This window comes from Squalius cephalus, assembly GCF_949319135.1.
Source record: "Squalius cephalus genome assembly, chromosome: 11".
Lineage (NCBI taxonomy): Eukaryota > Metazoa > Chordata > Actinopteri > Cypriniformes > Leuciscidae > Squalius > Squalius cephalus.
Window position 1 is genome coordinate 23975845 of NC_137132.1, and position 23892 is coordinate 23999736.

The following is a 23892-nucleotide window of genomic DNA, read 5'->3' on the forward strand; positions in this document are numbered from 1 at the left end:
TTTTTTTTTTTTTTTTTTAATAAACCAACAAGCAACTGTTTGCCATTTTGAGTTTTTGTTGATTCTGTTGTGATGTCAGAATGAGCTTGATCCTCATATTAAAATAATCAGTTAGTTGTTACACTGTAAAAAAAAAAAATACGTTTCAACTTAAAAAGTATAGGTATTCGTGCTGCCTTAAAATTTTAAATTTAGTCAACTTAAAATGTGTAATTGTACTAAGTGACAACTTTTTGAGTTGAGTAAACTTAAAATTTTTAATGCTGAACAAGAACTTACTTTAAGTTAAAAAATGTGTTCTTGTTCCAAGTACACTCTTAAGAAAGAAAGAATTTAAGATTAGTCAGTAAACAAAACATAAATTATGAAAATATATAAAATGTTATAATTCTAAAAAAGGCAGCAAAAGGTAAAAAGGCAACAGTCATAATCAGATTGCCCAGTGCAAGGAAAAGGATTTTGAAACAGAACATTGTGAAATATTTTCATCTCTTTCTTTATCAGCATCTGAACAGCTCAGGAGTCAGGAAGGTATATAAGCAGATGCGGCCTAAAAACTGACAGGATGGTACAAGTTGCCAAAGAAAGAGCGCAAGGATGACTTCAGAGAGAATAAATAACAGTCAAAGTCTTATTTCAGTCATCTGCTGGAGCTTCACTTTCATATCAGAGGAGAGGACTGTGCACCTTCTCTGCCCTTGCACTTTTGATGGTGGCAGTTTATTAAAATCAGGAACGACATTTGCTGGCAGATGAACCCTGAATTAAATTTACAACACCTGGATAACAAGGATGTGCTGTGTGTGCGTGTATATATATATATATCGACACTTTTAAAATGTAACTTAAATATAAAATATGTTGTATGGATTTTGTGATGTTGTGTCTGGAGTGTAAAACTAATGTACACGTTTCAATTGTATATTTTTTGTGAAAATGGCTAGATGGAAGAAGCTGTCCTCTGCAACCAAGGAGGATTTTGTTGAAATGGCTAAAAGTTGCTCGCAATGAAAGTGATCAAGTTTTTAAGTGGCCTCCTCAGCCCCCTGATCTTAAACCTTTGTGAAATTATAAACCTGAATTGTGATGAGTCATGCAGGTCCATCAGTGAATCTTTACATTGGGAAAAACTTTTGGAGGATTGTAGAGAAGTTAATCACGACACATGCGCTAAGTTTAGGGAGTCAATGACTGCTGTAATCAAGGGAGAACCAACTAAATATTAATAACTGATTACACTGTAGTCAATGTATGCTTTCTTTCCTGTGAGCTTTTTGTTTTTCTATGCAGTTTTTAAAAATAAAACCGATATTTAATTATATGCTGGAGTTTGCCTTTCTTGCCAAATAATTTTGACCACGTTTAGTGTATTCTTCATTCCAATATAATGTACTCCTCATATTTTGATTGTTTAATTGAACCTAAACCCTCCAGACTGTACAGTACCTGTCAAAAGTTTGAAAACAATAAAAAAAAATGTTTAATGGTTTTGAAAGATGTCACTTATGCTAACCAAGGCTGCATTTATTTAATCAAAAATACAGTAGTACTGCAAAATATTACAAATTAAAAGAACTGTTTTTTATTTGAATGTAATTTATTCCTGTGATCAAAGCTGAATTTTCAGCATCATTACTCCAGTCTTCAGTGTCACATGATCCTTCAGAAATCATTCTAATATGATTTGATGCTCAAGAAACTATTGAAAATATTTTTGTGGAAATTGTGATACCATTCAAACATTTGTGTTAAGATTTAAAAAAGAGAGAAATTAATACTTTTATTTATTTTTATCCATTTAAGGATGCATTAAATTGATCAAAATTGAGTGAAGATATTTATAATGTAACAAGTTTTCTATTTAATAAAGGCTTTAATAAATAAATTTATTAAAAAATAAATGCTGCTCATTGAACTTTCTATTCATCAAAGATACCAAAGTATCACCATTTCCACAAAACACATTAAGCAGCACAACTGTTTTCAACATCGATAATAATAAGAAATGTTTCTTGAGCATCAAATCATCATATTAGAATGATTTCTGAAGGATCATGTGACACTGAAGACTGGAGTAATGATGCTGAAAATACAGCTTTACCATCACAGGAATAAATTACATTTCAAAATACAGTATTCAAATAAAAAAAACAAAAATTTGAATTGGTAATATTTTGCAATACTACAGTTTTTACTGTATTTTTGATTAAATAAATGCAACCGTAGTGAACATAAGAGAATTTTGTTGTTTCTCTTATTGTTTTAGATCATTGTAATGTTTCCGGACTTTTGACAGGTACTGTATGTATATATATTCTGCCCACATGATCTTAATACCTCAATTTCTGACTTGCCTTTAAAAAAGTAGATACTAAAATCTAACTAAAATAGAACTAAAAAAATCTCCAAAATAATATAAATTCATACGTATACATTTATTGTTCCATCAGACATCACCACTGTGCACATCTTCACACAGAACACGTTAAATACAATAATATAAACATAATAATATCAAAATAGCCAAGATGTATAAAGCACACTGAATGAACAAAGACTCTCAGATAATCAGGACAAACAGCATTTAAAGACACTTGAAATTCATTAAATGAAAATAAATTCTTAAATGTAGAAAAGTGATTGTCTTAAACAGCAAAACATCAAAATGATCAGCAGCGGGTGTTTTACATACCCTGCACTGAGAATAAAAATCACTTCATTTCTCCAACTTCACAAAATCTGCACTTCTGTCATGATCAATGTTTCTTCTGATAAAAAAGGGCGGAGTGCACGAATGTAAATGAGACGAACATAAAGCGAACCTCGTGCGTGCATTAAGAACTATAGGATTTGATTGGAAGTGTACAGTGTGTCGCTGGGGCACAAAGCACTTTTTGTAAACCACTATTTCTAAGTCAGCATGGGATTAATATATTCAAATAAAAAGAAAAAAATCAGTGACATTTTAGAGCCTAGCATTATGATTAATTGCATTTTACCTTTAAAGAGTGATTATGTCAGTAAGTGAACTAAAGTTCATCAGCGGTTAGTAAAATCCGATAAGCCTTATTGTATCATTATGTCAGCTATAGAGACTATAATAATAATGTTTTATACATTTGCATAGAAAAATATTAGGTGCTTAATAGGATGAAAAAATATATTTGTTGTATTTTATAATTAAGTTGAATAGCAGGGTTATTAGCCTTGCAAATAATGTCAGTCATTTACCACTTTATTTGAGATACTCAAACAGGACAAACTTCTCATGTGATGGATGGGTAAAAAAATAATTTAAAATAATAATAATTATTATTTTTATCTTTCTCTTTTGTCTTTCTCCTTTTCAAGTACTAATAAAAAAGGCTCAAAAATAAATAATAATTAAGAGTTGCTCTGTCAGTCGAGAAACAAGCTCCTCGTGTAAGGAAAACATCATTCATGGATGCACTCATAAACTGACACTTCTCATGTGTTGTTTGAGAAACTCCTCTGAAATGTCTAAATTTTTTGGACATTTTCTATCGTTCTCCATCCCGTCTCTCTCCCCCTCCTCCCCTGAGAGACTGACGTTACTGCTGAGATGACCGAGGTGTTCGACTGAGTCATACTTTCCAAGATCGGAGATGATGGTCTGGAAGCTGACGATGGAAAGAGAGTCTGAACCAGATCTGGTCACCTCAGCTCTTCCCATGTCCACCCACCTGGAGTTTTGATGCGTCTCCACCCACTCTCTGGTATTAGTCACGCCTTCTTTCCCATCCACCCAATCGCTTGGTCTCGCGTAGCCTCCACAAGCTCCGCCTTCGGTACCCGTGCTGCTGATTGCCTCTGCTCCTACAGGAGGGCTCCGCCCACCGCACGATTTGATTGGTCCGTCCTTTGGTCGCTCCTGCTCCCTCTGGGCATGAATCTCCTCGCTGATTTGCTCCAGGTGGCGCAAGGTGCTGGAGTAGTTCAACTTGGCTTTGGAAATATGATTCTCTAACTCTAAAATTTTTGACTTGTGCTCCTACAAAAACATTTTTGACTATGTTCAGTTCACATACTTTAACTGTGAATGGTGAATAATAAATCTTAATCAATTAACCATAGACCATATTAATCTAAATAAAAATTGTCATCATTTACTCGCCTTCATGTTGAGCTATGGCAACATTTTCATTGAATAACAGTTTAAATGTGTTTGTTTGCTTGTATGAGGGTTATAATCATTAACTAAAACTATTAAAAACATTTCTGTTATTTGAAATAAAGCTGAAATAAAAATGTAATATAAATATTAGCTTAAAAACTGAAACTAAATGAAAATTTAAAGTTGTTAAATTATTAACTGGAAATAAATAATGAATAAAACTAACTAAAATTGAAATTGAAATAAATGAAACCCAAACAGCAATATTATTAATGACAAAAGCACATAACGAAATGACTAAAACTGGGGGGAAAAAATGACTCAAAATAAAATAGAATAAAAAATGTAATAAAAAGCTATTTTAGTGATTCAGTCACTCTTGGAATATTGCGCAAAAAGTCATTTATGGACTGCTTTTGTGCATTTAAAAAAAAAAAAAAATATATATATATATATATATATATATATATATATATATATATATATATATATATATATATAAATATATATATATATATATATATATATATATATATATATATATATATATATATATATATATATATATATATTATATATATATATAAAAAAATAAAAAAAAGTAATATGGGTTTGGAAGGACATGAAGGCGAGTAAATGATGACCGGATTTTCATTTTTGGTTAATCAGTTTTAGTAGGCATGGCCATATTTTTCAACACCAACACTATACAATGGGCAACACAAATATTGGCATCCTTGGTAAATATGAGCAAAACTATGTAAGTTTGTTTTTTGATTTTTCCTCTTAGTCTTTCATTCAAATTATTCACAAAAATCTAACCTTTAATTAAAGTTAATATTCACAAAATATAAATGTGGGATAAATTAAATGTTTTTTTCTCCAAAATATTTATACCACAATTATTGGCACCCCAATTCTAACAAGTAAAAATTTCACTTAAGTATATTCCCATTCGTATGGAATATTTTTAAGTTCAACTTAGTGATCAGGAATACATAAGTGTTAAGTCATGATGACTTCCTGTTTCACTGGACTCTAAATATGAAGTGACAATTCCTATAGTCATCCATCACTGTGGGAAAGACCAGTAATGGTGTGTGACAAAAGGTTGTTGAGCTGGACAAATCATGAAATAGCTATAATAGTTTAATTGTCGAAATACTCATTTCTACTATCGTAGAACATAGCAGTCCCCTGACTCAAACCCCATAAAAACCTGTTGGATGAGCTGAAGAAAAGAGTCCACGAGCATGGACTCTGAATCTGAAGGATCTGGAGAGATTCTGTACGGAGGAATGCTCTCAGATCTCTTGCATATGTTTATCAACCTTATTGCGCATTATAAGAGAAGATCCCTAGCTGTCATCTTGGCAAAGAGAGGTCGTACAAAGTATTAAATGATTGGGTGCCACTAATTGGAAAAAAATGTTTTATGAAAAGAATTTCTTTCTTACAATTGTTTGACTTTAATTAAAGATTTTTGTGCATATCTTGAATGAAGATTTTCACAGTTTTGCTCATATTTACAAAGGCTGCCAATATTTGTGGAGCCCACTGTGCAACTGTAATGAGATCGCAACACACCTCTAGAATGTCATTGAACTGAGCCTTAAGCTCGAAGTAAGACTTGGACTTCATGATGGATCTCTTCAGCGACTTCTGCAGCTCCTGCACGCGGGCTTCGGCCTCCTGACACAGCTGGGTGACACGCATGTGCTCGCGTTCACTCTTCATGCGCTCCTCCTCCGCCTCGTTCACCTGGACACCCCAGAAAAAGTTTTTTGAACTGGACCTTGTTCTCTTTGTACTTGCAGATTCTATGGGTCATATGGGGGGTTAATTGTGCATTTGTTACATATTGTTATGTACATATACAGGCTTTTGTTTGTGCAATGATATGAAGAGCTCAGATGCAAAAGCCTCTAAGTGCCATCTGAAACTTTCTTCTAGAATGATCATTTTTATCAAGCTAGTATATTCAAGTTCAGTAATTTCACTTAAATGGCAATGAAAATTACCTATTAATTGTCATTTAAGTGAAATTACTGAACTTAAATATACGAGCTTGATAAAAATGATCATTCTAGAAGAAAATTTCAGATGGCACTTAGAGGCTTTTGCATCTGAACTCTTCATACATATACATACACTCACCTAAAGGATTATTAGGACCATACTAATACAGTGTTTGACCCCCTTTCGCCTTCAGAACTGCCTTAATTCTACGTGGCATTGATTCAACAAGGTGCTGAAAGCATTCTTTAGAAATGTTGGCCCATATTGATAGGATAGCATCTTGCAGTTGATGGAGATTTGTGGGATGCACATCCAGGGCACGAAGCTCCCGTTCCACCACATCCCAAAGATGCTCTATTGGGTTGAGATCTGGTGACTGTGGGGGCCATTTTAGTACAGTGAACTCATTGTCATGTTCAAGAAACCAATTTGAAATGATTCGAGCTTTGTGACATGGTGCATTATCCTGCTGGAAGTAGCCATCAGAGGATGAGTACATGGTGGTCATAAAGGGATGGACATGGTCAGAAACAATGCTCAGGTAGGCCGTGGCATTTAAACGATGCCCAATTGGCACTAAGGGGCCTAAAGTGTGCCAAGAAAACATCCCCCACACCATTACACCACCACCACCAGCCTGCACAGTGGTAACAAGGCATGATGGATCCATGTTCTCATTCGGTTTACGCCAAATTCTGACTCTACCATCTGAATGTCTCAACAGAAATCGAGACTCATCAGACCAGGCAACATTTTTCCAGTCTTCAACTGTCCAATTTTGGTGAGCTTGTGTAAATTGTAGCCTATTTTTCCTATTTGTAGTGGAGATGAGTGGTACCCGGTGGGGTCTTCTGCTGTTGTAGCCCATCCGCCTCAAGGTTGTGCGTGTTGTGGCTTCACAAATGCTTTGCTGCATACCTCGGTTGTAACGAGTGGTTATTTCAGTCAAAGTTGCTCTTCTATCAGCTTGAATCAGTCGGCCCATTCTCCTCTGACCTCTAGCATCAACAAGGCATTTTCGCCCACAGGACTGCCGCATACTGGATGTTTTTCCCTTTTCACACCATTCTTTGTAAACCCTAGAAATGGTTGTGCGTGAAAATCCCAGTAACTGAGCAGATTGTGAAATACTCAGACCTTGGAATGTCTGGCACCAACAACCATGCCACGCTCAAAATTGCTTAAATCACCTTTCTTTCCCATTCTGACATTCAGTTTGGAGTTCAGGAGATTGTCTTGACCAGGACCACACCCCTAAATGCATTGAAGCAACTGCCATGTGATTGGTTGATTAGATAATTGCATTAATGAGAAATTGAACAGGTGTTCCTAATAATCCTTTAGGTGAGTGTATACACACACACACACACACACACACACACGTATGTACTTGCAAAATTATGCAGAATGCTGTTATGATACATGACTCCGTCAAGTCGGCTCAGTAAGAAAACATGCTCAAAGTTCAAGGTTAGAGAATTAACTGCTTGATACCACTTGATAAGAGAAGCTGAGGGAAAGTGGCATACCTTTGAGGTAGCATGATTCAACATCTCTTGCCAGGTTGGATCCAGCGTCTTGACCGCAGTGAGACCCTGTTCAGCCACATGGACCATCTCTCGAGCAGCCGAGTGCATGGACACCGCTCTCTCAAAGCTGAGCGCGGCTTTCTGGGTCTCCTGCTGGGCCTAAGAAGAGTGAAACCAACCATATTGTATTGACGAGACAATAGGATTTTATCAGGTGAAGGTTGTGAGGATAGGTTTTCCGTAAGACTAAACAGAGAGTGTGTGCCCGGGTACCTCCTTTGCTTTCCTGCGTGCCTCATAGTAAGGTCTAGCCTTCTCGATGCAGGACCCCAGTTCTGAACTTTTGGCCTTGAGTTTAAGCACAGATTCATTCATTATCCTCCTGTGGCTGGACCGAAACTCCTGACAGCAAAAATAGACGCATACCATTCACAACAAGTTAATAATAAATAAAGTGTGTGTATCAAGCAAGATCAATCGTTACTGTTAATCTTGTTTGGCATCCAAGAGAGGGAAAATCATAATTGTATCTGCTTTATATAGGGTGGTTATTATAGGTAATTAAGATTAAACCATAAAATAAACATTTTTGTTACTCGAAATAAATGTTAACTGAAATAAAATATTAAAAAATAGATAAACAATTTATTTCAGCTAGTTGCAAAGGCAACATTTCCCATTTTCATTTAGTTTATCTTGATGTACTAAAACTGATATAAAATTAATAAAAATTATATAGACATATATAAATAAGACAAATTAAAGGGGTACATTAAAATTATTAAAACTTTAACATTAAAATGAAAAGAAAATATAAAAATAAAACCTAACTCAGAATATTAATAAAACTATGATAGCATCTCAATGATACTAAAATAACACTATGTGTTGCTTAATGTTTAATAATCAAGCTAGGCTAGTAGCAGAAAGGTTGCTGAGTGTCTATATCTAATCTATAACCTGAAATTATAATCATGCACACTGAGTGTAGTCATTCTTGATTAAAAGTGTCACACTTTTAGTGACTTGGCCAGAAAGCATATTTGTGAGAAATCAAGATCAATAAAAACGCGACATGAAATACAACCCATATCCATTTTGTTCTTCGTAACAAGAAGTTCACATTCTGACTGTCATCGGACTAACAGAGTTAAGGTCTGGAGATGATCAACTCATTGAAGAAAGTACACAGATTGTTTTTTTGGGTGAGTAATAGAGTCCCATTAACTTGCAGCCGTGCACAGAAGACCATCCAAAGTCAGGATTGTCATTAATAATTTTTCATTAATTAATAATAATGTATTAATAATAATAATACATCCAATTTTGGTTTGTTTTTTGCCAAACCCCATCGTATACCCCCAGAACACTAGGAATATACAGCATTGCTGCATGGGACCATTCTGTGAAACTTTTGCTTGTTTTTTTAAAGCTTAATCCTGGTCGATATATGGATGAGCACGAGCGGTAAATTTTCTCCTTTTGTTGTCCGAAAAACAACAGTATACTGCATTACAGCAACACCAGGGTGAGAAGCCAAAAATATGACCTTTTTTTTTTTTTTTTTTAGGGTGAACTATTCCTTTCAAAGCACAAAACCGTTCCAAATGTCTCTGAAGTAAGAGGAACCATTTTCCCCCAAAAGCATTCTGAACTTCCACATACTTGGAGCTCCAGTTCCATCTTGTTGATCTCCTCGCTGGCCTCATTCAGGCGCTCTAGTTCCTCCTAGACACAGAAACAAAGCAGATGACAGACGCACAACGGTTAATGATCTTCAGTGTTGACTTAATGGTTTGTGGTTCAATACAAAATAAGGGTGACCCAGAAATCGAAGATTTTTTGAGATTATAATAACTTCATTAAAATACATTTGGTAAAACTTTATAACTAACATTATTATTAGTATTATTGGTATTATATTATGCCCAAAGTGGTGATGGTGAAAATAGTAATAATAACAAACATGTTTGTCTAACTGTTGGATTGATAGTGCACATTGAACCAGAAATGTGAAAAGAATTTTTTTGATTTACATACATTCATAACTTAAGGTACACGAACTTCAAATCTGTTTTACATATAATATTTGTTAATTAATTAAGAATTTGCTAAAGAGATACAAGATATTTAACAGCTTGCTCGTGGACGGCTTGGTTTTGGATCAAAGCGTTTAAAAAAATATTAATAAATAGCATCAATGAACAGTGTTGTATCAGAACTTTCACATGTCAGTTTACCTGTATTCTGGGATCCAGTTCCTCCTCGGTGAGTGAGTTTTCATCTGGACATGTAGATCTCTCGCAGTCTTTCCTCTCCATCTCTGTTTCCTCGGATTCCCCATCAGCTTCTCTGCCGTCCTCAGTCACCTCCTCCTCATTTCCTCCTCTCTCCTCCACTGAAGTTGCTCCTGAACCCGCAGGACTTTCACGCAAAGCCGCTGGATCCATTTACAGGCCTCTTCAGATATCCGAGATCAAATGTTGCCGATTAACAAGGCGCAAACTATCAGATCGAAAGCGAAAAAGAGAGGTAAAGTCCCTTGTCTATATTTTAAATGTCTTTGCCTTTCTTCATTTCTATGGTAGTTTAGCTTTCTCGCTAATGCAAATGACTATCAGGAAATAAATAAACCGGACTGACGAGTTTAAAAGTTCCATGGAAGGTAATATGTAGATTACATGACCAAAAATCGTCTAAAGTCCATTAATTTATCACAAATTTACCCCATGGCTAACATCGAACTGCTTCCACCATTCAATAATTCGAAATGAGATACTCAAGTCAGGTAAATAGAAAACGCGAAACTAAACCTTTTAGGACTTTCTGGGCTACTGTAGTCAACGTTATGTAACATGCGTGTAACGTAATAGCGTGGGTGCGCATTTACGTATGTAATGAGTCTTTTGTGTGGCTAATAATAATCATTTTTATTTATTTATTTATTATAAAAAATGAGGCATTAGATTAAATTTAACAAAACATTTATTTTCCTCTCAAAAATCCCAGTATATAAGTAAAACACAAAACATAATGTGTTTTTTCTCAACACTTTCCAATCACAATGCTATAAACCATACACATGATTTAATAATAAAGACAGTACACAGAAGTGAATCAAAACATACAATATTTAAAGGCACTTAGAACAGTATTCACAGTTTTAAAAAAATAAGTGTTACTTTTTTAATCATATTTTACCTTCATTTTCAGTTCCTAAACAAATATACTTTGTGTGATAAATGTATAACTGGTCAGGATAAGATTTAAGTCTAATCTGTCAGTTTAATGAAGCGACTAAAAGTTCTCACGTAAATCCTAGTTGACATTATATACACAAATAATGAAACCTGAGGAAAACATCTGAGTGATCAATTAATCTGTTATTGTCTTTGGTATCATCTTATCTTCGTCCTGAAACCCCTCTGGAAGTTTTTCCATCATAAAGCAGCACAATGGAATTTTAAGACAATTACTCTCATGAATGATGTGAAGGGAATGATGGTAACAGATAACATGCTATATTATTTTCATGTATTTTGCACCTTAAAAAAAAGAAATATTGTGATGTAGGCACAGCCCACCTCAACTCCAGCTTGGATCATATTGAGTCCAACCAGCAGGTGGAGCTAAATAGACTCTCTTTCCACGAAAAAGGAAACTAACTGCACCTCTATACCCAGCTCGCGGGACTCCTGACTTCAGGTCGTCCATTACGCCAAGACTGCGAGCCAATGTTTTAAAACGATCAGGACTTGAATACTGCACCCGAAATGGGCCAGAACCAGACAGTTTCCCACTCAGCAAATCTTCCACGGTGACAACCGGAGCACCGTAAACCTCCTTCTCAAAGCTCTCATCATATTTATTCTTTTCTAAATAAGACAGGTCCATTTTTGTAAAAGGCACAAATTCGGTATTGAGCTTGATAAAGCGGAGGTACTTGTCGTAAAACTGCCCCAAACTCACACCCTTCCTGCCGAATGTTAAAGTTCTGGAAATTTCTGGCCTGATGCAGGACCTGTCTCTGCGTTGATCGGGGTGCCGCATCCAGTCATCCCAAAACGAGGCCGGCCATTTTGGCTCAAGCTCCGCCCAGAGGTCCTTTGTGAGCATCCAGCCCAAGCCTGGGAAAAAATCTGTCCTGTACAACAGGCTCGCTTTTCCAGGGTCCACAAATCCTTCCCTGCCATTGTCATTCCAGGCAGACACGCACCACAGAGTTGGGTCTGATTTTAAAATTGGATGAAGCGATCTGAAGTACTCAAAAAAATCAGAGGCCACCTGGTGAAAAAAAGATCAAACAAACCATCAACAAAATAAAATGTGAATTCACCCTCAAAATGATACACAAATGGAGACACTCTGAACATTGTGCTGAAGCTTTCAAGCTTCAAAAAAAGGATGCAAAAAGCATCTATAAAAGTATTATAATGTGGTCCCTCTTCTGTAGTTAACCAAGTGCTTTGTGTCAGAATCAAGAGGAAATTTAGCTAATTATTCACTGAAAATGTTCTCCTCCAGTGAACTGATTCTATTAGATACTAATCTATTAAACTATCAGATACTTCTCCTCCTGATACTAATAGGATGGCTATTAACATTTTCAGTGAATAACAACGTATGAATACATATAAATATGTGTGTGTGTGTATATATCAAAACCTTTCATCAAAGTTATACATGAATTTTGAACAATACCCGTTCTTGTCAACGGGTGAGCCACTTCAAATGTTGGCTGCTGTATTATATATATATATATATATATATATATATATATATATATATATATATATATATATATATATATATATATATGTGTGTGTGTGTGTGTGAATATGACTTGGAGGTATATATAAACATACATAAATAAATTGTGCACACACATACAAAGCTATTTTATGACTTCACTAGATTTTACATAAAGCGCATGAGTCTTAGCAATCATTTTCAAGATACTATTTTATGCTTTTACAGTTTTATTGAAGCTTGAAAAATTCAGTCTCCTTTCACTGTAATTGCATGGTAAAAAAAAGAAAAAAGTATTAGCCTTAAAAAAAATTCCCTTGTCTATCATCTTTGAATTTTGGATGAACTGTTCCTTTAATGACAGACTTTATACCAGGGTTCACCAATCTCGGTCCTGGAGGGCCGCTGTCCTGCAGAGTTTAGCTCCAACCAGCTCCAACACACCTGTTTGAAAGTTTCTAGTATGCCTAGTGAGACCTTGATTAGCTGGTTCAGGTGTGTTTAATTGGGGTTAGAGCTAAACTCTGCAGGACATCGGCCCTCCAGGACTGAGATTGGTGAACCCTGCTTTATACAAACAACATGCATTAAAAGGAAGTTACCTCCAGATCATCCTCCACAAGGACAACCGTTGAGTACGAAAAGGTGTTGAAAACCTGATTGAGCGCCCAACGGTAATGCCGTGAGATTTTGTAGTAACCCTGGAACTTCTTATGCTGTGCGGGAACTGAGATATCTGAGAGATCAGGCTGTTTGATATGGGTCAGCTGACTGCCATACGAGGCGATCACATCAGATGTTTCTGCGTGTCCGCAGTCCTGGCTCACTATGATTGGGTAGAGCTCGGCCGACGGTCGGTGCTCAATGAGTTTGTCAAGACAGCGTTTCACTGTCACACGATTACAGGCAATGACTAAAATAGGGATGACCACCGGAGATGAATGCTCTACGTTTTGATTAGCAGCTGTCACACTGCCTTTGTCCTCCCAAACTGACCACTGGTTCTGGATTTGCAATAGGATCTTCCTCTGCGATTCAAGTTCAGCTTCAAATGCGTCAGCTACGCGCATCACCTCATTCATTATAATTGCGAACTTGCCTCCTCCGGCTCCGTCCCCAGTGTTACCAGGTTCCCCATGGCTGTCCAGAGACCCTTGACTGGAAGGGCGTCTCATGAAGACAAAAATAAGAATGACATTCCAAGCTACAAATATGAAAGCACCAAAAATGATAAGAGAACTTCTCTTGGGGAGCATGGCCTGATGCGTGATGGGACAGAGGATTCAGGAAGGAAGAAATGGATGGAGATATAAAGCGGGCATGTAGAACAGGAAGGTTTGATGGATGGATGGCCAAGAAGAGTCTTGTAGATCTTTGAATTTTTTTTCACATGCTTCGCATGATATTTTTCAGTCAGTTGTCACAAAATGAAAAGAAATTTGTAACATTAAACTATCAGAAGGTGAAAATAAGACATATTCCAGGTTTCAGGATTGTGATATAGGTGTTACGGTCCAAAGTGGCACAGTGACTTTCAGCAGAGCCTGTAAAATAAGCAAGATAAACAGAGAAAAGGTCATGTTTATTCAACTGTTCAGAATCAGTATATTACATTCAAGTTTTACAACCAAACAGCTGAGAAAGCTTCAGTATTTTTCTCATTTGAATCACTTTTGCATACAGGTGTGAATGTTACAAACAACAGATTAGAATGGAAAGAAGTCCACTTCTTTTGCATTTCACTGGTGCACAATTTGAGTGGATTTGTTCTGTGTACATAAAACGTTTAATTTAATTTAATGCAAAACACTTAATTTAGTCAAGGTGGTCTATCTTTTTTTATAGTTATGTGTAGCATAGTTTTTATTTACAGCGTGATACATTTTCACCTTCCACACATTAGCCTATTCACTGAAATCTCAAATGAGTGTGGTACACGTTTTTTTAGTTGTTTTTTTTTTGTTACTTATTTTTTATTTTGAATATTCTTCAAATCTCCTTATACAGCAATTACTTCCACTCAGAAACAATGTCCTGTACAAGGGATACACGTTATTTTAGTATCACTAAGATATAGTTTTTAATAATATTTTGAATTTGTATTATTTTCATATATTTTCGCATAGTTTTCGTGATTAGTGTTTTAGTGAGTTTTAAGATATGTCTATGTAGTTTTTACTTTGGTTTTTGGTTCTTTTACTACATCGAGTTAAATTAAATGAAAATGAGAAAAATGATCAGTGTTGTTCTGATAATCCATGCATTAGAGTATTTTATATGAAGCCGTGACAGTGTTGTCCTGCCGTGTAATCCTATTTTAAACATTTTGTATAATTATTATACACATGTGTTCTATGATTTCATATTAATTGAGAGACTACATCACATATTTGTACTTCAAAATCTGTTATTTAACTGCAACTAATTTGACTTCTACTTAATAAATATTTAAATAGTTACCGTGTGATTGAAAATGATGGAAAATAAATTGTGACTTGTTAGAGCATATACGTAGGCTAAATTAAACTAATATATTTGTCAACTACATTATGAGAATTTATCATGATTATTATACAGTACACCTTTTAGTTATACTAAGATCAGTTTCAAAATGCATTAAAGTTGTTGTTTAATTAGTCACTGTTATTGTTTGAAAATGTATGTCGAAATGTACCATGGTATAGTATGTGCAAATATGGTAACGCAACATTATCAAGCAGGCTCGTCCGTCGATCAATAATCTCACCTGTAGCTCATCCAGAACTCCCACAACCACAACCGCCTAATAGTTACTAAACCAACCTGTTTATCACCCATGAGAGATGAGTTTAAGCAACACAATGATGCGTAAAAAATGCCAACATATCTGACTTACACGAGTCAACGCGCACTCATACTCTGTCATGTTTCCCGTCTGCATACACTCATATTTCCGTCGCTTCAAAGATTACGTCCAATTTCAACTAATCCAAGTCATTTATTTGACTCTGGTGTGGATTAGACGTTGAATAATCCTTAATTTGAAGCGCAGTAAACTTCCCTTCGCGTATACCCTTCAAGCTTCGCTCAAGAATGTAATAGAGTTCTTGACTTGACTTCCGGGTGGCGTCATTTTTAGGAAGTCCCTCCCTCTTCTGTGTTTACCTTAATGAAGAGATACGTGTACATAAACCGCATTTCCTTTGTGTCCATGAAAGGTGAAAGGTTAGAGAAAAGGTTTCGACCTCTGGATATACATGGCTGTATAAGGCGTCATGGTTTTTATGCTGATCCTGCGAAATTTATTAGCAGTGTCTCTGGTGACTGAGGATCTTGTTACAAGAGCAACCAGAGGTGGAAAACAGGTGGCCTCCTCAATTAGAAAAGCATATGTGTCCGCCATAAATCGGTACTTATGAATTTTTGTAAATCATGGAATCGTCCCACAGTCACTGTAAACCTGGATATATCAACTGTGATATGGAGTTGACCTGTAAAGTCAAGAAGATAATAGAAGCAACTCCCCTGTTGAGCCACATTCATTTTGTCTAGAGTATAGTATTTGAACACAAAAAAAAGGCATTGTTGAAGGATTGATTAATAACATGCAAATGGGACTCACATTCATATATATAGCATATAATTTGCATATTCATATATATATATATATATATATATATATATATATGCATTGCAAATATAATTTGGAAATGTAGGCTATTGGTCAAAAGGTGAATGCTGTGGTCTTGTTTCAAGAGAGAATGGAGTCATTTAGTCTTGTTTCTTAATAATGAACTTTAATTTTGCTTAAGTTATACACATAGCATGCTGTGACTCTTATAAATAAAGTTTGACAGTCTCACAATCATCCTTCCGGAAAACAATCACAGGAGCAAAAATGCTATTTTCAGTTAATATCAGCACACTTACAAGTGTTAACTGTTAACAAGTGGCCTATTTATTAATAGACACAAAGTCAAACATGCACACTGTAAAAAATTATATGATCAATAAGTTATGACAACATATGTTTTTACATTGTTTTAACTCATCAAAATAAGTTAAGCAATTTTCAAAAATAATTTATAAGTTATACAAGATTCAACTTATTCAAGTCAGTTTAATGTAATTTAAGTTTAAATGACTTAAGTTGATTGTACTTAAAAAAAAATTAAATAAGCAACTTTTTTTTTACAGCATCAGGTATCTGATCATAAAGGCTGCTCATAGACAGCAGTTTGGTAATATATATATAACTTCTTTATCCTTAAGGGAAAATTATGGTGCAAAAACAGTCGCAAAGGTATAAATTGTATAAAACACTGCAGTATATCCCACAAAGCTGAAGTGCATGAAATAACATATCTATCTATCTACCTATCTATCTATCATGGGTATGAAAGTGCATTTGTGTGAAGTGCGTGTCATGTGGTCTATAGCAGACTCATTCCCCAGGTTCAGCTCCTTGATCTTCATGATGTTCAGAGGTGCATTTGACACACCCACGCAACTTATCACACTACAAAAGAAGAAGATAGTATTGTTATAGTATTATAACCATCATCATTGCATAAAGCATGCTAAAAGCAGTCATTTCTTAAACTCTTGTAGCCTATATAATTCATTAAAATATTGCTTATGCAGCAGCAACCTCTTCATTAAACTTATTCATTCAATCAACAGTCACTCATTTTATGTAGGAAAATCCTCCTTTATTCTGAATTATGAATAGCATGTCATCATGTGTTATCTGGAGATTTATTTAAAAGTTAGAATTGAATTGATTGTACATTTAGGGCAAAAGCATTGAGGTCAGTTATGTAATGGTCTAATATCACAATTTTTTGTGTATTAGTGATGCTGTAAAAAAAACTATCAAAGTATATTTAAAATAATATATAAAAAAGTACACAATATATAATAGTAGCCTATATAATAATCATCTGTTCTTTATAGAATTATAAGTAAAAAAGGTTTTGACTTGTGACCTTTTCAAACCACATTAGACTAGAGTTGACTTACATCCGGTTGAAGCTGGTTCATCCTGCATATTCCAGGTTGTGTCCGCACACTGTCTGACACTGCAGTTGTAAAATATATCAGTTTATCCTTTAAATACCACAATAAGCCAAGAGAAAACAATTCATTCACACTACTGCGGTTCAGCGTGCTTATACTCTGAGCGCAAACTACACAAACACATAAAGTCCATGGATTATCCAAGTTTAGTTTTCGTAAACGCGTGCCATCCAGTCGAAGAACCAGGCTGGTTTTGGATGAAACACTACAGCGTTGAGATTTAATAGCAAAACCATAGTACTTCGACATAACTTTCGTCTGTGCACCGGATGCTTTCATAGTTAACATTCTGTTGTCAAACTTTGGAGAGTTTTTGAGCAGATGATCTTTGGATTCAAATGATTTTCCTGAACAGGACGTTTCAACCCGCGCTGTAACGGACAGAACTCCGGGAATGTCCACTCGCTCCCTGTGAAACACGAATCCCCAAAGAGAGCGAAAATAAGACCTGACCGAATCTCCACCTGTCCTTCCGAGCCCGTAGACTGACGCTGGAGACCGCTTCTTGTTGGCCTGTTTTCGGGCGAGGATATTCCCCTGACACCGGAGAACAGCCGACAGGGCTGAGGCAGAGGGTGTCGAAGCCATCGCAGACTTTCTTTTGGGAATCTTGTGATCCTTTTAAATGCTGTCCTTATCAATATTTCCCTGTAAAATCACTTTTTGATGTTGATAGAAGGGTTAGAGACCCCTGAGAACGAATCTGACTTTGAATGACTCAATGAAGGCTATAAAGCGTTACAGGGCTTGCGTCAGATAGGGGTGTTGGTTATTCGCCTGTGGGCAATATCGTGTTCTTCACATGCCCCCCTCGTGTACACAGTGTGCTTATACAGCTATTTTAAAAGGAGGATACTACTATAACTATAATTATTAAGAAAATCAATGTACCCAAATTCTCTTAAGACGTAGTCTACCTCTAGCACAATTACCGTGATGTGGAAAGTAATACTACAATATTGCGTTACTCCCTAAAAACCAATTGTGTTAGTTACTTTTATGGAAAGTAATGCATACGTTACTTTTGCGTTACTTTTTCTATCCTGGGCTGGCTTGCTTGTTTGTTTTTTAATGACAACAAAATATATATATATATATTTGGCAAATGCAAAGGCCCCTTCACAAATGCAAATTCACAATTTTCAGATGTTCTGGCATTCTGGATTGAAGAAGAAAGTTCAACACGCTTACTTCAGCAAAAAGGAAGAGGAAGAAAGAAACACAAACGTGATGTTTATAAAGTACACTGTAAAAAGAGATGTGTCAAAAAACAACACATGTGACTGTGTAGATAGCATTTTGACACATGTTGTGTAGATTTTAGCACACAATGTGTGTTAAAATGTAACTCTGGATAGAATAGCACTGGGTGGAGGGCAGTTTGTGTTTATGAAAAAAATTATAGGTATATTTTATACAGTATCCCATAAAATGCTCTAAAATAAATAAAGCAATACATTCAAATAAATAAATTAAATCTTAATTCATGAAAACTAAAGAAAATAAAGATCAACAGGTGGTTTTTTTGCAGCCAATCACATCATGCATCTTTTTCAATGTCTTTTTCAAATGCTGCTTTCACTTGTTATTAATAACCAGATTAACTTTATTTCTGTCAGACTCTACAGAAGCTCTTATTGAGAATTAACAGGTTTCGGTGTTAACGATTCATTGAATGTTTCATTTAAAGTCACCAGAATCGTGATTAGTGTCAGCTTTATTTGGGCTCTTGACCCTTGACTCTTTAACATTAGTTTTCTCTGATTGCTGTAAATGTTTGAATTTTAACACATTAGAAACAGCAGAAATAATCATGAAAAAAATATGCTCAGATGAGAATATTATCATCATGGACATGTAAGATTGTTAAGCTCAGCAAGAGTTTAATATTTTAAAGATGAGTGTAATATATAAAAGATCATATTTAAACAGATTAGCATATTGCAATTAACTTAAAATTTAATTTTAAATACACAGTTTGTACAGAACCTTACAGACTATGGTATCAAACAGACCTCAAGAATCAGCACATGAATCTCAACAATGGTGACAAACAAAAAGCTTCATGCCGCAATGCATGCTGGGTGCCACCATAGTACAAATCTCATCCATGACTCCCAGCATGCATTGCGGCATGAAGCTTTTCGTTTGTCACCATTGTTGAGATTCATGCGCTGATTCTTGATGTCTGTGTTTGACTAGTTTCTGCCGCAGATTAAAATTTACAGAAAACATTTTTTTTTTATTCTGCACTTCTGGATATCATGATGTAGTGTCACAAGATCGTTATAACTAACAGCACATAAATAAATTAAATGCGCACCATCCATATACTCATAAACTTGATCAGATCAGCACTTGCTGATTATAACATCATCAAGAAACATCTGATCATATTTTCTCTCGCCATAACAAAAGTATTTTATTAAATACAGTTACAGTAGCCAGAGAAAAACTAAAAGAAGAGTAAAGGGTCAAGAGCTCAAATAAAGGAGCCATTAATCACGATTCTGGTGACTTCAAATAAAACATTCAGTGAAACATCAACATCTAAACCTCAGTTAATTCTCAATAAGAGCTTGTCTATGTAGATTCATGATGTCTAAACTCTAAACCATCCAAATGTTCAAACAAACTCTTTATTAAACGTCACTGGACTCCATAAACACAAGTTAACAATACGTTTCAGTGTTCGTCCAAACACTCAGTTGTAAAAACACAGGAAGTAACTCTGGCAAATACACACCGACAACAGTCACATGTAACACATATCTGACACAAGTTGTGTAACTATAACACATTAGTGTGTAAAAGGTTTCAACACACTTCTGTGTAAGAGGAATAACACATTAGTTGTGTTAAAGGTAATACAAAATGTGTAGTCCTTATAAACACAGAGATGTGTTAAGAATCGACACAGGTTGTGTGTTAAATTTGAGCGCACCGACACTCACCATCACTGTGAATGGTATGCAGTGTTTGCTGTTCTCAAACAAACAGGCCAGTGGAAATACAAGTTATTTATATACAATATTTTGTCAGTTGTTACATTTTAATTTAATTAAATTCTAAGTGCAAACTCTGTTAACTGTTATCTCTTCATGAACTTTTGTCAAAAGCAGCATTATCAATTAGGGGTTAAAGCGTGAATAACTGAATAATGTCCAGTACAGTGAGTCTGTCCAGTCATTGAGCTTGAAACATTGTGTTGTACTTTGTGTGCACATGCATTCTGTACTCGACTATTGATTAAACGGTTAATATTTTTGCATCTGACCCTTTCGCTTTATTTTTTAAAATGACACAATTTGTGTGTTAAAATGACTTACACATTTATTGTGTTAAATTTGACACATCATGTGTAGTCCCTGAACACACTCACCACATGTGTTAAAATTCTACACATGATGTGTCATTTTTAACACATCTCTTTTTGCAGTGTAATTTTAGCTTATTAGTATGGTTGAAAAGGATCATTGAAGGTCAGCAGCAAATACATTGGTTAATAAAGTTAGATTATAGTATTGTGTAATTTAATATATTTAATTATTGCAGGTTTGTGTAATATTCTGAGTTTGCATCTCACTGTTTATTAATTTTGAGTAATACTGAAACAGATTTTGCAAGTGAGGTGAGTAAATGCTTGTTCACATTTAGAACTAAAATCATCATGGTTACACAGCGCACACAATGCCTCTGCACTTAGGATTTCTTTCAACATGGTGACAGGAGAGTTGTCTGTCAAATGAGAAAACAAAGTAACTTGCACTACTTATTATTTTTTATTTGTAAATGTAAAAGTAATGCTTTATTTTACTAGTTACTTGAAAAAAGTAATCTGATTAACTTGTAATGCGTTACACCCAACAGAGCACATAGATATCTATAATTTTTTTATATACTTTTTTTCCACCTTGTATATTTACCATGAAAATCAAGGACATAATGTGCATATTTTCTATATTTTGAACTGTCAAGAGGACAATTAGACAAGCAGGCCTGGATTTTATGAATAAAATAAGACTTCTTAAACAGTCTGAAACTGTACTGTGAATGCAGTGTACAAAATGTACAGTGGAGGGCATCTGAGCTCACTTTTTGATGGTTACCTATAAGGAAATAGAGATTTACTCTGTATAATGTGACACAGAACGGCTAGGGAAACTGACAATTTTGTGGCGCAACACATGTATTAGTGTCCATATTGTCCAACAGTGATAGAGATAATTTGCGAGTCTGACTGGATGCGTGGCATTGGCGTCAACAAAATATACCTGGAATGTTTTGTCCTCGTTTCTGTCCTTTTTAGTCTGTTATTCTAGCACTTTATAGGTTACTTGGATTTTATTGTTTGTATTTAAGCACTGTTTTTACTCTACTATAGACCTGCAATGCATTTTTTGGGTCACAAGAACCACTTTTATCTGCTGCATTGTCATTTTTTGTATATGGAATTATATCCTTCATTATAGTTTTAACCCTTTTTTATGAAGCTAAAGTCCTGCTGACACATCCTTTCCAATGTGCTTGTAAAATATTAGTGTGTGCTTCATTTAAGTGATTAGAAGGTGAGGTGTGAGTAAAAGCCACACTGTGAAGCCATTGAATATTACGTTTAATATTATTCTAAAGCAGATGTTTTCTGATTGCTGCATTGGTTATATTTCTGGTCATTTTCTTTTTTATTGGCAAACTTATAATTATAGGTTCACACTAAAAACTGAATTAAACCTTTTAAATTGTAAAGATTATTTTGATGAGTTCTATTGTTACGGACATAATCAATATTGACAATATTGTGTGAAATTTAAACGGACGATTTAGGTTCCAGGGCCACCACTTCATTTATGAGTTTATTATGTTGGAAAAACTATTTGGAATTTTTATGAGTAATAAGCTGCAGTCCGTATTTTTTCCTCTTTGTCGCCCTCTCTGTTCGAAATCTGCAATTGCAGTTATTCGCGGAATTATCAACTTTATGTGGGTTGTGCCCCGGCACGCACAGCGCGGATGAATCCAATGTTTTGAGGTAGGGGTGGGCGATATAGCCTCAAAATTATATCACGATATTTCAAGAATATTTGCGATAATGATATTTATGACGATATAAAAAAAATGTAGATTTTTTTTATTTATTATTACATTTAGGCTATCTCACCAAAATGTTTGCTCACTCATTGTGTTTTTACAATTGGGTAATTTTGTTTTTAAGAGTTTACACAACACAAGGAAGCTTGATTTCAATCTTTGACTTAAATTGAAAAAAGTAGCAAAAAATATATACAAAATAATAAAGATACAAATAAAGATAAAAGTTTTTGAGTACCGGTAGGTCCGTCTAACACTATTCAGAAATACTACAGAAACTGAATAAGGTAATCAAATGTAAAATAACACTAGTCCTGAGTCCTGACTAAATTAAATACATAGGCTATTAATTCTGATTCCTTACAATGAAAGCTATCTTTTGTTGTTTTGACGACAACATTAATGACAGACACATATGGCTGCTGTCACTTTTCAAGAGCTAGTGCCCGGATCCATTACTGTTATACTGCTGTCACACTGTCACGCACGTTTTATGGTTATTTCAGACATAACCGACTGTTTACGAATACACTAACCATGACCGGAATTTTTACACAATTTTGCGTGTTTTTTCCCCTGTTAAAGCGATTTAATCCGCGAAAAATAACTTTTGTTACTCGCGAGCTGTTTGTGAGACGGCTTTACTGTATGTATGCACGCAGAGTAAACATATCAGAGAGCGCGCGAGAGTAGTTTAAAATCGCACATGTTTAAACTGATGAGACTTAAAAAAAAGTGAAAATGCTAAACTTTAGTTACGATGCAAGTGACAAAAGATTCCGTCATGTCCTGACTGCTAAACACAAGAGTGTGGTATTGACGCTTGACTTGTGCAACCCATTTTGAGAGCGAGAGAGAGAGCGGCACCGCTGAACACTCACGCGGTTGGTAAAATCAGTGTTTGCGGGGGAATTTCCCGCATTATAAGTGGTAGACCTGCGGGAATTATTAAAATACTTTTGAAGTAGCTCCTTTTTAGGTACTAAATCGTCATTGGAGGCTGACTTGCTGCTCTCGCGCTCAGACAGGTGGTGTTGTTGTGCGTGCTAGGGAACGTAATGCGCCATATCAGTGATATCGCGATATGACACTTTTTTATCATGTAAAAATTTATACCGGTATTATCGTGGACGGTATGATATGGCACACCCCTATTTTGAGGAGAATGTGCGGCTGTCAGTCACCGTGCTGGTGTGGATACTGTCATTCAGAATCACAGATTATACTTTTTGGAAGTATGACCAACATAAGAATTTTCAACGGAAAATGTCATCTGAACAAGTAAGTAACATCCACTTTTGTTCTGACCAACTA

At 35.3% G+C, this 23892-nt stretch overlaps 2 protein-coding genes and 1 long non-coding RNA gene across 4 annotated transcripts; all 3 read right to left on the bottom strand.

The window, feature by feature from the left end:
* Positions 1-2423: 2423 nt before the first annotated feature.
* On the bottom strand, positions 2424-10492 carry sh3bp5la (SH3-binding domain protein 5-like, a). The gene is made up of 6 exons (XM_079885840.1): positions 9924-10492; positions 9349-9411; positions 7957-8085; positions 7684-7842; positions 5723-5896; positions 2424-4012 (listed from the first exon to the last, which is right to left on the bottom strand). The coding sequence occupies exons 1-6, from the start codon at positions 10131-10133 to the stop codon at positions 3452-3454; spliced, it is 1296 nt and encodes a 431-aa protein (XP_079741966.1). The 5' UTR covers positions 10134-10492; the 3' UTR covers positions 2424-3451.
* A 160-nt stretch (positions 10493-10652) lies between these two features.
* mgat1a (alpha-1,3-mannosyl-glycoprotein 2-beta-N-acetylglucosaminyltransferase a) lies at positions 10653-15570 on the bottom strand. Of its 2 annotated transcripts, none has more exons than XM_079886052.1 (3): positions 15308-15570; positions 13035-13976; positions 10653-11967 (listed from the first exon to the last, which is right to left on the bottom strand). In XM_079886052.1, exons 2-3 carry the CDS (start codon positions 13686-13688, stop codon positions 11269-11271), a joined length of 1353 nt encoding a protein of 450 aa, XP_079742178.1. In that variant the 5' UTR covers positions 13689-13976; positions 15308-15570; the 3' UTR covers positions 10653-11268. The 2 variants fall into 2 exon arrangements, with proteins under 2 accessions (XP_079742178.1, XP_079742179.1); XM_079886053.1 differs by having other exon boundaries at positions 15179-15536.
* Positions 15571-16181: 611 nt separating this feature from the next.
* Positions 16182-18272, bottom strand: LOC307167663. Its single transcript, XR_013822839.1, has 2 exons — positions 17434-18272; positions 16182-16930 (listed from the first exon to the last, which is right to left on the bottom strand). It is a non-coding gene; the product is annotated as an uncharacterized lncRNA (long non-coding RNA).
* Positions 18273-23892: the final 5620 nt, after the last annotated feature.